This window comes from Balaenoptera borealis (assembly GCF_965194805.1).
Source record: "Balaenoptera borealis genome assembly, chromosome: 2".
NCBI classification, from domain to species: Eukaryota; Metazoa; Chordata; class Mammalia; order Artiodactyla; family Balaenopteridae; genus Balaenoptera; species Balaenoptera borealis.
Window position 1 is genome coordinate 154409974 of NC_138867.1, and position 14961 is coordinate 154424934.

General features: G+C 45.1%; 1 protein-coding gene across 2 annotated transcripts in view; it reads right to left on the reverse strand.

Moving 5' to 3' along the window:
* SLIT3 (slit guidance ligand 3) overlaps positions 1-14961 on the reverse strand; it is a 619464-nt gene that overhangs the window by 564035 nt on the left and 40468 nt on the right. For both annotated transcript variants that reach the window (XM_082378749.1, XM_082378748.1), the window contains exons 2-3: positions 9544-9615; positions 3323-3394 (exon numbers count right to left, since the gene is read on the reverse strand). In XM_082378749.1, the coding sequence (XP_082234875.1) occupies positions 3323-3394; positions 9544-9615 (144 nt within the window). The remainder of the gene's footprint in view (positions 1-3322; positions 3395-9543; positions 9616-14961) is intronic.

A 14961-nucleotide genomic window follows, 5' to 3' on the forward strand; every position in this document is an offset into this window, starting at 1 on the left:
CTATGTCATGACTAAGATGGCATCTGACACATAACAGGGAAAGAGCAGAGTTTCTCAACCTCAACACTACTGACATTTTGGACTGGGTAATTCTTTGTTGTGGGAGCTATTCTGTACATTGTAGGATGTTTAGCCACATTCCTGACTTCTACTCAATACATGCTATTAACATCCTACCATTTTGACAACCAAAAATGTCTCCAGACATTGCCAAGGGTCCTCTGGCGGGGAAAACTGGTCCCAGTTCAGAACCACTGGTATAGAACAAAAACCTAAGTATTTGATAAATATTCTACAAGTGCTTACTATCATGCTTTGTGCAAGGCTTAGAGATTAACAGTTAAATGGAACATAATTCCTCATCTCCAAATACTCATAGTTCTGCGGAAAGACAATCAGGCAAATAGGGAATTAAAATATGGCATAAGTGCTATGATATGGACCATCATGTGTTGTCATGAGGAAAGGGGCACCTAACTCAGCCTGGCGCAGAGGTCCTTTCACAGAGGAATAGAGAATTCCTGAGTAGAGACCTGAAGGACAGGGTTCTCTCCTTTTTCCCTGTAAGCCTCAAGAGATTACACCCATAATGACCATTCCAAATGAAAATAAACATTACAGAAATGATACAATTTCCAGCCTCTTTCAGAGTATGATCAATAAAGATTAATTTACTACCAAATATAGAGACACAGGTAAAGTAAGCCAGTAGTGAGAGCCAGGGATGATGGCACAATCAGCCCTCTACCTCTTCCGTTGTTAATAGCAAATACATTGTATTTTCCCATTCTATAGTCCTCTGTCTGCGGGCAGACTGCATAACCAAAACCAGATAAACACTAGTCAGGATCACATCACACACACCGACACTGAAAGGCCTTAAATGAGAGAGGCTGTCTAGCTGTACATACTAGTGCAGCTATCTATACTTCCATTCTTCTTCCTGACCAAGTACTTCTCAGCTCACTTGCAATATAAGTCAGAAACTGGCTAGCTGTTCACTAAGCCTGTTTCCTCTACTTCCAGGGCATATAGCTTGACTACTTTCCTAGCCTCCCCTGCAGTTTACTGTGGCCACATGACTGAGTTCCAGCCCAAGGTATGTAACAGTAGAAGTAACATGTAGTCCTTCCAGGTGTTTCCCATGAAAACCTCCCATGTACAATCCTTCCTGCTGTTTTCCCTCCCACTAGCTTGATGCTGACAAACACTGGTACCTTGGAAGCCGAGATTTAAAGATGGCAGAGTCAAGGAGAGGAAGGAGCCCATGTCCCGAAGTCTCCCCTCGGAGGAGAGAGGCCCAGCAACCAGGAATGCCCTTACTGGGTTTTATATGAATAAGAAGTAAACTTCCACCCTGCTAAGCTATGAGATTTGAGGGTTTATCTAGTACAGCAGCTAGCATTACCCTCCTAATACACCAAAGCAGAGAGACAGCCAGGTTTACCCTACAGCTGTAATGCTCTCGGTCCCTCAGACGTGCAAGGTATTTCAGCCATGTTGACCAAGCCAAAGAAAACCGCCTTTTGCTAGACTATTCCACTGATATTCCCTGGAGTTCAATGGGCATGTGAGAGGCTACTTGCAGGGCCATTGCTAAAGATCACACTTCATCTAATGCCTGCAGCGGAGAAATATGAAAGGACGTGGGCTTTGATGTCAGACAGATGTGGCTTTGAACCTTGGCTCCCCCAACTGACAATTCTTTGGCTTCATCTCCCTCAGCCTCTGTTTCTTCATCTGCAAAATGAGGGTAATCACACCTCACAGGAATTTTGTGGGGATAAAATAATAGATAGCATATAATATACTGGCGTAGTTCCCAGCATGTCCAAGGTACTCAATTAGTTCTTTCCCAACAACCATGAAATTAATGAATTGGGAATTTATTTATACTTCTAATCAGAAGACTAAGCAAGAAGTGGCCTTCTCACAAAGGATTTTGTATTTATTCTTCCACGTAAATGCTGACTATTTCATACAAAGGGAGCAGGTTCAACAAGTACTTTTATTTTTTTTTTCCTTGATCTAAATAAGGAGAAGAGTTAACATTTTCAGAAACTTAAAAGTATAGATAGAGGCAACATTCATTATTTTTATCTCTATTTTCCCTTATAAGAAATTAAAGTCATATTTTCAAACCAACAACAGAACATATGCTGACCTTTGACCCAGAAGGAGAGCAATGAATGAGACAGTTCACAACACAGAGCGGGGAGTAAAGGATTTTGCTGGGTAATATCCCTTCCCCTTCTCAGGTTGCCCCAGATGGAATGACTCCAAGGGAAAAGATGGCAGATTACGAAGCTCACAAGTTGGTGGAAAGTCCTATACCTTACCCAAGCCCATCTCTGTAGATGAGATTTGGAAACAGGACAGGTAAAGATGGGAAGATCCTTAAGCTGCAGGAGCAGAGAGCTGTTGCAGGCTCGTCCCCCGAATGCAGGAGAAGGAGGCTGAAATATCAGGTCAACCAGGATACAGAAGGAAGCATGGAAAGAGCCGCCCACCAGCATGACTAAGTGCTCTTGGGGACAATCCCCTCTCAAAGGGCAGAAAGCAAATATCCAGATGTTAAGAGCTGCCAGATGTGATTAACCGAGGAAAGGGGAAGCTGCCCACTTAACTATCTGAGCAGCCTTCCTCATCACAGTGACCCGAGAGTTTTCTGCAAAAGCATTAATCAACCAAACGAATGGAGGCTCCATCCATCTCCCATCCCCACCCCTTTTGCTCTCTCCCTCTGTCAGAGTCAGAACAGTGGCCTATTTTTAAACCACTGGCAGTGCATTCTCTCATGGAAATATGTGGGCTTCCTGACACAGGCTGATGCTCCCTCAGAGAAGATACAGGCACACCGAAGGCCTCGCCCACCCGCCTGTCCCTCTTCTCCCATGAGAATGGGGCAGAGGGGGCCCAGAGGAGAAGGCCCGAGGAGGGAGCCTGCTACCCATGTATAGGAGTAGGGAGTTTCTGATGCTCGTTTCCATGACAGGGATAGCTAACTGAGGTCCTTCTTCCCCCACAGAAGGGAAGGCTGAGGCTTGGGCAGGAACAAGCCCCATGTACAGCTACCAAGACAGAGCTCAAGGCTGGGAAGCAGAAAAACAAGCCCCAGATGCCAATTCTAGCATCTTTTAAAGAAAAAAAAGTTTAAATGGGTTTCAGTGTCTCTTTAGCAGGCATCTAATGTGCTTTAAATATAATAGCAAACATTTTATTAAACATTGGAGCCTTTTTTTTTTTTTCTCAGCAAGGCCACAACGAAGCCAATTTACAAACAAATAAGGCTTTTCAAGAGAGGAGGTTGTGCTGTACTTACAATCGCTCCAGCTGCTTCAGATCCTGGAAGGCGCCTCTCTCAATGACACTGACCTGGTTGTCTTCCAGATGCCTGGAACCACAAAGGCAGCAATGGTCAAGGACAAGCGGGCCTCCAGGATCCTTGTACTAGGCTGCAGGCCATGCAGGCATGGTCACTCAGCCCCTCCCTCGACCCTCGGATGGGCCCCCTCAGCCAGGATCAGTCTGGGGGGACAAGATAATTCACATCCCAGCTTGGTGTCACGGTAACCAGGGTTTCACCGCCTGCATACTTCTACCTGACAGATTGGTTTCCAAGCCTCTATTTTAAGAATGTTCTCAGCAAATACCCTCCCAAGCACTGCAGGATGTTGCACAGAAAAAGAAGAGGTAAAAGCTGCTTCTTATAAAATCCACACATATATTCAGCATCTCTTCCCTCGGAGCTCCCTCCTCCAAGGATTCAAAAATACTTCATTGAAAAGGGCCTTCTCTGCTCACTCTGTCTCTGGGTCACCTCGTGGAAAGGTTGAAGCTATTGTTGGGTGCCTGCCTGTGCCGGAAACTCCACAAGCCCAGGGCTCCCAACATGAAGGTGATGGTCACAAAAGCTAAGTCCTCCCAGCCACAGGCTCTGCTGACCTCCAAAGTCCTCCAAGCAGATGATTAAAAGTTTGATTCATGCATGTGGCATATCCTAAGAATTGAGCAGACAATGAAACATTTGTTTCCCTAACTTTGAAAAAAAAAAAATGGCAGCTTAAAACGGATTAGCTGAACAGTAGGAAAGAGAAGAAGTGGGGCTGCATAGTTTCCATCCAGGGCTGACCCTGGTGGCTGAATGGGACTTAGCCGGGATGCAGTGGTGATTGAAGGATGTTTCTTTGGTAGGTGGAGTTTAGAAGGGTTGTGGGTTCCTCCGGATCAGGCAGGAGGACAGGCGCCCTGAGGCACCTGACGGAAAAGCAGAAGGAAGGAAGAGTAGCCTTGAGGAAGCTTGGCCTTCACTTCAGAATAACTCCTTGCACGCCAGCCCTCCACCTCGGAGATATTTCATAACCCCCTGCACTTCTTAGGCTTAACACGCAGGCCCTTGTGTTTATCTTCAAGTCCATCTTCCTCACTGTGCCTAAGGACCAAGAGGGTAAGGTCTTCTGTTCATTCACAGTCCCAGCCCTAACACAGGTGCCCAGCACAGCAGCCACTTCATAGACTTGGTGAATGAATAAAACACTAAAGAGGACATTGGACCACAGCACACACTGATTTTACCCACACCTTTGCAAAGGCTACAGAAAAGGCTAGTCCAGGACACATGAAGTTTCCGACTATCAGAGCGATGGGGATATTTTGTATGGGCTCAACGATATTTTACATTTTTGTGAATTTGTTGCAAACATTTTTTAAAAAATCGGGATATTATACACACATACACACCCCACAGAAGAAACTCCAAAATCAGCTCTCATATTTCCAAATATCAACAACTTTGGATGAGGCCAGAGTCCTCATCCACTCTGATTCACAACATTTATGTTCCTCTGGCCCCTGTAGGCTGGCCTCATATAGGCTCCTCACTTAACATACATGGGCTCCCAGGAACAGAGGTTAAGAGACTTGCCCAAGGAGAAATTATTTGTATGAAGTCACACAGCTAGTGAGGGTGGACCTAACTCCCAATCTGGTATGCTTATCAAACTTGGTTGAGAATCCCTTTCCTGATTTCTTACTAGCTGATGGTGTGCTTTTGAACTATCTAGCCAACCTCTCAGAGACTCAGTTTCCTCATCTGTAAAATAGCACAAATAAAACATTTCATAAGTCCTCGTAAGAATAAAAGTGGAATAAAGTATATAAGTTATCTAGCCCAGGATCTGGAGTACAATCAGAGGCTTAATAAATGTTCTTTTCCTTCCCTTTTCTTCCTTTTCCATCCCGCCATATGGCAAGGAGGGCCTTGGAATGCTAGTTGACTCACACTAGCACATCTTGCTACACAGGGAACCAGTTCAATATTTGTGACTGGGGGTTTGCTCAGCTGGGTTTTTACTATCAATCAATCCATCACAGAGCTTGCTGTCATTACTTCCCAACTGTTACAAGGAGCAACGCTAGGGTGGCTTAGCGTCACGTTCCCTCAGGGTTTCTGAAGGAGTCTTAACTCCAACCTCCCATGAGGAATCTCTTAGTTCTGTCCTAATTAATCTAACACTACCAGCTTCTTTCAGAAAGGGGAGTAGAAGAGATGGTTGATACCTGCCCCCCCTCCTTTTTGCTCAAGCCCTGGGAGGCTAACTTTTACCGGCTTCATCAAGAAGCTTCCTTGACTCTGGTTTCCTACTGGGTTCAGCCAAAGGGAGTCACCAGCAGGAGATGAGAGGGTGGGAGAAGAGGGAGTGAGGTGAGGGATTTATTCCCAGCTCCCTCCCTGCCAAGTCACTGCAGGTTGACTGCATTCCTCTACCTAAGACCCCAGGTACTAACAGGCAGTCCTTCCTTTGCTGGGCTCAGGTAACCACTCCCTCCCGCTGGTCCTTGAGGCTCGGAGGGTACTAGTGACCGCTGTTGCTAGCCCCAGGGAACTGTGCCAACTAACTCTTCCTGGTTTCTCTTAATCTCACCCACACCTTTGCAAATACATCTTCATTTAGCTCTCCTCATTTGTCCTGCTGGGATCCTGACTGGTAAGGTAGCTAGGGTCTCTTCTGGATCTACTTCCTAGACCGATCAGAATCCAGCCTAGTACCCGGTCTTTAAAGGCTCAAGAAATAACCAACACTTGATGAATAAATGGATCACTGAATGAATGAGCTGTGAACTTCCCATCCAGACTTCTAGGCTGCGATGCAATTCAGGAGTTTGTGCTAAAACCATCGCCATCACTCTCATCTTACTGAGTAGATGCAGGAGACCCGGGGATCCAGGAGGGGCTGGACACCCAGAAGGGCTGACTATGGCTTGAATCTGTTCTGAGTTAGAGGGACACAGACTGTGCTCATTTTCAGTTCTTTCGGCATTGTTATTTTTTTTACTTTTAACACTGGATCAGAATCGGAAATCGCCCCCATGTGATGATGGCTGGGGTGGAGTTTAACTCTTTTATTAACCCCATTTGGGATAAAGCTGGTTCCCACATTGTGGGCATACTGGCAAGAGTTCTTGCAACAGACTACTAAGAAAGGGAATATAATTGATACCACCGGAAGAGACCTTTTCCTATTCCTGCCCCTTGGAAGAAAGAATTGTTATAAGCAATTCTTTTATCTTCCCCTTGAATGCACTTTATTTGGGGAAAACCTCTGGATGAAGCCGAAGTTCCCCAATCTCCATTTTATTTGCTTTCGCCCATTCACCTGCACCATATTAACAGTTCTGCATGGAAATGGGTGGTAGGCTCAAATTATTCAAGACGACTGAGTCTTTTCTGGTTTCACTATAAACTGTAAATAAGAAACAGATACAGGGAATACGCCGAGGTGTGATGAAAGCTTTTCAAAAAGATAGTTGTCTAGGTTACTCAGCTAAAAAGAATAGACTGAGGGAAAATATGGTTTAAACGTCTGGATACTTTATTGGTGTCAGTTAGAAAGCATTTCAGCTACCCCACGTAGCAGATTCTTTCACACTAATAAAGGGCCACTTGAATGGGATTGTCTTTGAGTTGCTAAGGAAGATAATGAAACACAGTATATTAATAGAGTCTATGAAGTGAGGGGAGGGGGAGGGTGTCGGCACTGCTTATCAAAATAAGAAGAATGTACCAATTAACTGAAAAGATAAACTGTAGTCAAAGGAATGTTGTAGACCATCCAGAGGATATAAATATGATCTTTTGTGATTATTTTAAACTTTCTATCTGCAGAGAGTAGATATGGAAATTGGAATTTTTATTAGTCTTTCTGATGTAATGGTAAGAAAATCAAAGGGTTGTTTTTGACTTTGTTAGAAAAATGAAGCATTAGGTGAAATTTCTGACTTGTATGAAAGGAAATTTCTCACAGATTCCGGGGGGAAAAAAATGGAAAAAAATAGAGAAGTTAAGTGTTTGTTCTTTAACGTGGTAAATGACCTGGAATCAGGAGTTTACTGCCTATATCTCTTTAATAAAAATCACCCTAAAACTGAGCCATGAAAATCCCCCACCTTTATCCCAATCTCCATTCTGATCCACACACACTTGTCGGAGCTGCCAGTCATTTGACAGACGCATGACTGCTTGGGGCAAAAGAAAGACTTGGCAGAGGGTAGGATCTTCCCTCCAGGGATGGTGGGAGGGGGGGCGCACTGGCCAAAGACCAGAGACCACATCGAGGGGAGAGCATCTGCTAGCTGGAGGCCCAGCACTCAGATCCTAGCAGTCCCACACCCTGTTGCTCAGGGAAACTCCGGTCAGCCACTTGCACATCACGCTGCACTTACAAAATTCCTAGACTATCACCTTCCTGGTTTTCTAAACTTCCTGTAGCACAAATGAACAGAGGCACTGCATGGAGGTTAGAAAGCACACATTCTGGCTTCTGAGTCCTCCTCCTTCAGTTCCCTGCTGTGTGGAGTTGGGACCACTTAACCTATCTGTGCCAGTTTCCTCTGGGCAGATAAGGGTTAATAACTATGTAACAGAGCTTGGTCTGTGGAAGGTACCATATATACATCAGTTATCGTCATCATCATGATCATCTACTTCTCAATCAGGAAAACAATGTGACACAAGTAATGTTCCACAGGTTTCAGTGAGAATAAACACATTGTTCGTGAAAGTGTCAAAATCATAAAGCATTATATGCGTAACTATTAGGGTTAGAAGGATTTCTAAATACTTGTTATGGGTCAAACTGCATGCCCCCCAAAATTCATATATTGAAGCCCTAACTCCCAATATAACAAAAAGTGACTTTATTTGGAGACAGGGTCTTTACTAAGTAATCAAGTTTAAATGAGGCCATTAGGATGGATCCTAATCCAATATGACTGGTGTCCTTATAAAAAGGGAAAATTTTGATACAGAGATAGACATGCGTAGAAGGAAGGCAATGCAGAGAGACCCAAAGACAGCTATCTTGAAGCCAAGAAATCCCTGAGGCCACCAGAAGCTAGAAGAGAGGCCTGGACCAGATCCTTCCCTCACAGTCCTCAAAAGGAACCAACCCTGCCAACACCTTGATTTTGGACTTTGGAAATGTGAGACGATAAATTTCTGTTGTTTAAGCCCCCCAGTCTGTGGTACAAAGTTACAGTAGCCCTAGAAAACTAATATACTACTCATTCCCTATTTTACAGATGAGAAAAATAAGGCCCAAAGGAGTACAATAGGGTACAAGGTCACATGGGCAGTTAATTCTGAGTCAGGACCAGAACCTAATATTTCCAGTCCCCAGAATACAACTCACTGTATTATAACGGGCTATGAGTAAAAAGAAGGAGGTGGCTTTAGATACCAAGACTTTAGCTGCTACTTCTAGTAAAAACCTGCCGGCCAAGATTCCAGGACATGACAAACACCAAGGCAGTGGCCGGATTGCCCAGGCTGCACTCCAGGTCTGGAGCCACATTTATGGGTCAAAATCACCTTCTGAGTAAAGAAGGAAAGAGGGTCCAATTGCTCCTCTCTTGTACCTCTGAATGTCTGAGACTCATCAGTGGACAAGAATTTGGGCAGCTTCTTATCACTCAGATTTAGGGATGGATGAAAGTGTTCAATATTTAGCAATGAAACCTGATATTTCTTGCTCCCCTGCTGCACCAATGCCCCTCTCAAATTTTGCTACCTGTCTGCACAGCTGCAAGTGTTCAGCAAGGGCTCTGACCCTGTCTGACTCTCTCCCTCCTTCCTCCCCTCCTCTCCATTAAGCAACAAGATAAATAACTTTTGTCCTGATTGCTCTTTTAATTCACAGGCTGGGGGAGAAATTATCATCTCTATGGAAGGGAAGCACGGTTAGCCAACCTGACCCTGCTGTCACCCTAGAAGCTGGGCATGTTGATTTATCTGTGTATAACCTTCTGTGTTCCCTGTCACTGGAACTGACTTCCTCCACTGGTCTAGCCCAGCCTACAGCATGGAGACACAGAACGAGACAGCTGGGGAAGGAAACCTGGATGTACTAATGAAGGGCTTTCTGCTGCAGAAGGGCGAACTCTTGTTGCCCAGTGCTTGGGGGTGTGATGTCAGGGCAGTGGGACATTTTCACAAGGCTGAAGAGCTGAGAGTGAAAATGCACTGGAGAGCCACGCGTTACTTACAAGACTCGGAGGTTCTTGAGTCCAGCGAAGTCGGTCTTGGTGATCCTGGTGATGTTATTTCTGTCCAGGTCACTGCAGTGGAGAACAAATTTGGGTCAGATTTTTGCAGGTTACACTTATGGTCTATTTAACCCAGACTGGCTTAAGCTGGAGGGACGTTGCTTGTTAAGGAGAAGGCAATTCCAATGATTAATGATATTCCCTAGAGCATGCCCAACCAACCCGAAGGACACCGTATGGAATAAGCTAGCCAGTATGTACACAGTAGAGCCTTGGTACGTATAGCTGCCTGGCTTCTTTTGCCCCTTCTTCAGATAACAAAATTTCTTTGGAAGCCCCCCTCCCCCAGCTCTTGGATCATATCATACAAGTGGGGCTGACCCCTCTTCCCGACTCTAGAGATGGGCACCTGATATAGGCCAGGCTTATAAGCATCTTCACTCCCTGTGACCACAGTAATTGTTTCAGGAGTACATACATGACTCAAATTCCCAATAGCTTTCGCTCCACTGGAGTTGCCAGAAGCTATCTAGCTACCATGAAGAGAGAATTTCCAGAGTCAGGAGATGAAAAGAGACTGGTTCCTGGTGCTATGCTATGAGTAGCTGGATCCACCCATGCCTGATGCCAGATACCTCTGTATTTTGAGATTATGTGAGCCAATCTATCCCATCTCCCTTATATTTTGTCCTAAATCAGTTTGAGTTGAATTTTCTATCACCTGAAACCAAAGGAATCTTGACAGACTTTGGTACCCACCTAGGTACCTGTCTATTTTCCAGCTAATCTGCAAACTCTCTGAGGGCAAAGACCATATTTCATTTAACTCCATAGACCAACATAGTAGAACATGTGCCTGGCAAGAGTAATCTCGTACAATAGGTAAAGACAGCTTCATGGATTACTCCTGCCCCAATTTGAAGGCTGAATCTCCTGAAAATGGCCCCAAAGAGAAGAATTTGCCATGGAAGAGCTCAAAGCATTATGGTGGCGTTGGTGTCCAGGACAAGGAGGCACCTTGGATGGTAGAAAACCAGGATTAGAGAAAACCAAAGTCAAGAAAGAACTTGTGAACAATCGTATAAATACTGCGTTCACTAAAGCTATCTATGAAGATGGGATACAAAAAAAAAATCTTTTTAAAAAAGGACCATGAATAATATGTTACAGTTTTTAATAATGGAGGCTGAACAATTAATTCCTATTTACCATGTCTTCTTGATCAGAAACTTTTCAAGGTTTTGGCCAAGTTGGAGTTTAGCTCTGCTTCCTGCCAGAACATTTAGGTAGTAAAAGGCCATTGTCCCAATGACGGATCCCCATCCATACGTTCACTACTTCTTTGGTTCTCCTACTCAGGTCCTGAAGTTGCCATCCTGTTATTATGCCTCAGAAAGACCTGTGAGTTCTCAAGTTGCATAAAATGAAAAGGGAAACAATTTTCAGATTCTAGCACTCTGTGTAAGAAAAAATCAAATTGGAGGAGGGATTACTCTCCTGATTTCAAAAGTCATACTGAAATAAAAATCAAGTGAGTCCTGGAGCCCCCTCCCCGGGGAACCACCTCCCTTCCTCATCCAGTTTTCCACTATCTAAAGTAACAATCATTTAGGTTACTGCAGAATATTGAGCAGAGTTCCTTGTGCTATACGGTAGGTCCTTGTTGGTTATCTATTTTAAATACAGTAGGGGATATATGTATATGTATAGCTGATTCACTTTGTTATAAAGCAGAAACTAACACACCATTGTAAAGCAATTATACTCCAAAAAAGATGTTTAAAAAATAAATAAATAAATACAGTAGTGTGAATATATCAATCCCAAACTCCCAAAAAATAAAAAAAAAATTAAAAAAATACAGTAACAATCCAAGTTGTTTCTTAACCAGCTTGTGACGGAGAGAGGCAGCATTTAGACTTCTCAGACTAAGCTGAGGGCTGGTAAAGGAGAGCAAGAGTCACACAGGGAAATAACGAAAGCTGTTCACGCAAGGAGTGGACACCAGCACACAGACAGGAATCTGTGTGTGCCCATCACCACCCCGAGTTCCTTCTTACCCCCCATCTCAACTGGGATGGATGTCTGGGGACCGTGACAACTGAGAATATGACAATGCAACTAAGAGTTTAATCACCAGGACACAGCGTGGTAACTCAGCAGCTTGCGTTAGCGGCTGCAGCACTGATATTTTCAATTAATATTTATTTATGAAGGGGCACAAAGTGTGCCGCTGAAATGCCGAGGACTTGGGGGCATGGGTTCGGGTGGGGACTGTGGGGTTGTCTCAGGCACAGAGTCGGTGTTTGGGAGGCTGAGCTTCAGAGGGAAGCAGCCATGAGTTTGAATGCCTGCCCTGCCGCTTACTGAGCAACTTATGGGCAGTTCACTTCATCTCCAAGGCTCAGTTTCTCCAACACCCTCTAACTGACGGTGACAATCTTGAACTCAAGAGTCTTTGCGAGGGTTAAATGAGATGACGACGCATACACAGTGCTTATCAGGCACTCGTTAAATAATCATGGCAGCTACCGTTACTATAATTAGTTGAACAGCGCCCCTGCCATCACTCCCGGCCTCTCAGCCTCCCCCCTCACAAACTTCCACTCCGACATTTCAGCGCACCAGGAGTGGAGGACCACCCCACCGCAAATTATGCGCCTTAGAGATGAGTTCTGGGATTCCAAGAGATCCTGCTGGTGTGCTATCTTCCTATAGACGAAAAGTGGGTGCCTTTTGTGGCCGGTAAACAGGGTGACAGCACCAAGAGCGGTCCCCTTCTGCTGCCTCTCCCGTGCAGTGTTTCTAGGACACCTATTTCCCTGGTATCTGGCTACAGAGAGAGGGGAGGGAGAGAGCTCTGTTGCCTGTCTGCCCCAAACCCCACCGCCTCCCCTGCCCAACGCACACACTGCCAGGGAGCATATGGGTTTTGGGTGACACAGGTCAGGGTTCAAATCTCTGTCCCGCTCCCCACTCCTAGCTGTGTGAATTTGAGTAACTGACTTAAGTTCTCTGAGCTTCCATGCTTTACATAACCCTCTCCTGCTTGCACACCTTGGTTTGGTGAGGACAGAGCCTGGATTGCCAACCCGCTTGGCTGAAAATGGGAACTAAGGAAATTGACACTGAGAAGAGGTTGCACCACCTCAGGTGTCCATCCCTTTCCCAGCCCCATCATCCCGGGCCAGGCTCCTTAGCCAGATTTCTCAGCCTTCGGCTCTGTCCTTTGAAGAAATCAGTCTCCTTTAGCCCAGTATGTGTTCTGAACCATCTGCAGGCACGAATGACCCCATCTGGGGAGATGCTAGACGGGGAAGCCATTACAGCGTCTAGATCGGGGGTAGGCTGGGGAAGTGGGGCCGTTTCATCAATAAAACATGTCTGCAAACAGTTTCTTTGACACACCTGTCCTCAAGAGGTGGAGTCTCTGCCCCTTTCCGTTGAGCCTGAGCAGGCCGTTGTGACTGCTTGGACAAACAGGATTCTGGCAGAAGCGACACCGCAGAACTTCTGAGGCTAGATTAGAAGAGGCACTAAGTGACTGCCTGACTGCTTCTCAGAGCATTGGAGCCCTGAGCTGCCATGTGAGGTCAGCAGACCCGAAGTCCCCAGTGCTAAGATCATGTGAGGGGACCAGACAGAGAGAGAGAGAGAGGTACCTGAAGAGCCCCATCTGGTCCAGCCCTGGCTGTTTGAGTCTTCACAGCCTAGAGGTCAGGCGTATGAGTGCAGACGCCTTTGAGATTCCAGCCCCAGCTACCATCGGACTGTGACTTATGAGAAATTCTGAGCCAGATCACCCAGCTGAACCACTCTTGAATTCCTGCCCACAGAAACCATGAGAGACAATACTAAAGCGAGTGCGTATCTTTAAGCCACTAAGTTTTGGAGTGATTCGTTTTGCAACAATAGAGAGATGGAAGAGAAATATTTAATGTCTGAATAGCTAATTTACCATTAACAATGGAACTCCATTCATATGACTCTCAATGGCATGTCCTCTCTGAGGCTTGCCTGGCACTCTGGAGACCTTAAGTCCTGTCATTATGGCCAACGATGGCTCAGAGGGGCACATGCCACTGTAGGGATGAGGTGAGAACCGGCCCTTCTCTCAGGCTCTGAGAAGAAGAGACTGCGTAATTAGGGGTGCCCATCCCTCTAAGTGGGGCTTAGGATGCCATGGGAATCACCATGGTATTATATTAGTATTCACAAAATGTGGTTGCCATGCATTGAACACTGGGGCAGAGACTGGCAAGTTGTCCACCGCACCATTTTCCTTCTGTCCAGTGCACAGAGATAGACCACATTTCCCAGCTTCCCTTGCAGGGAGGTGCAACCAGGTGACTGAGTTTTCATCATTATTACATGAGTACAAGTAATAAATGCCACCTTCAGGCCTGTTCCATAAAACTTCCTGCCCAATCCTCCATATTCTTCCTTCTCCCTCATCTTGGGCTAGATTCAATAGATCTGGTGGAGGACTCCAAGGATGGCAGGTAGAAAGAGCCTGAGTCCTTGAATGACTGCATGCAACAGAGATCTTCCTGCCCTGTCTCCCCATTTACCCATATTAGACTCAGACATGTTCCAGAAATAACTCTTAAGTCACTGAAATTTGGGGACTATTTGTATAGCACTCTACATTGATGAATGCAGTATCTTTGAGTCAGGAGCTTTCTAACCTTTTTCTTTTCCTTCCCTTTGCAACAGTTCTGAAAGGTAAGTATTACTACCTTCCTTCAACAGATAAAAAATACTGAAGATCAGCCTTAAAAAGAGCTGATATTTGCTAGGCCCAAACTATGCACCAGGCACTGGACCAAAAACTTTATGCTTATTCTCTCTAATCCAGTCAGCAATCCTATGTAGTAGGTACCTTAATTATCCCATTTTTCACATGAGGAAGCACCCTAGCTTAGAAGATTTTATCAGTAAGTCAAATTGCCACGAGGTCATACAAGCAGTAAGTGGCAAGGTTGGGATTTGAACCCAAGCTCTTTGAATGCAGAGGCCATTGTTCTTAACCATAACATCATGCTGCCCATCTCCAGCTAGGGTCTAAGCATATTCTACTATATCAGGTAACCAATGACTGCCAGAAAAATGAATGAATAAATAAATAGAACAGAACATAATAGAATTTGCCATCATTTGTCTTAAAGAAAGTGAAGGGATACTCCTAGTGGCTTTGCTGCTCTCCACTCCAGCCAAGTTGGTGCATTTTTTATCCCATCTCCCCTGTGAGATCTGGGCCCGTACAAGTGCTGAGCCCCTTTGCAAACTCCAGGGGTAAGTGCTTTCTTGCTGTTTTTGCCCATGTCTGGTTTCTACCATGTTCCTCATCATCTACCACATTGCTTTCATAAACAGGCATCACCATGGTAAACTCCTGCATTATTTTTCCCCATCCCA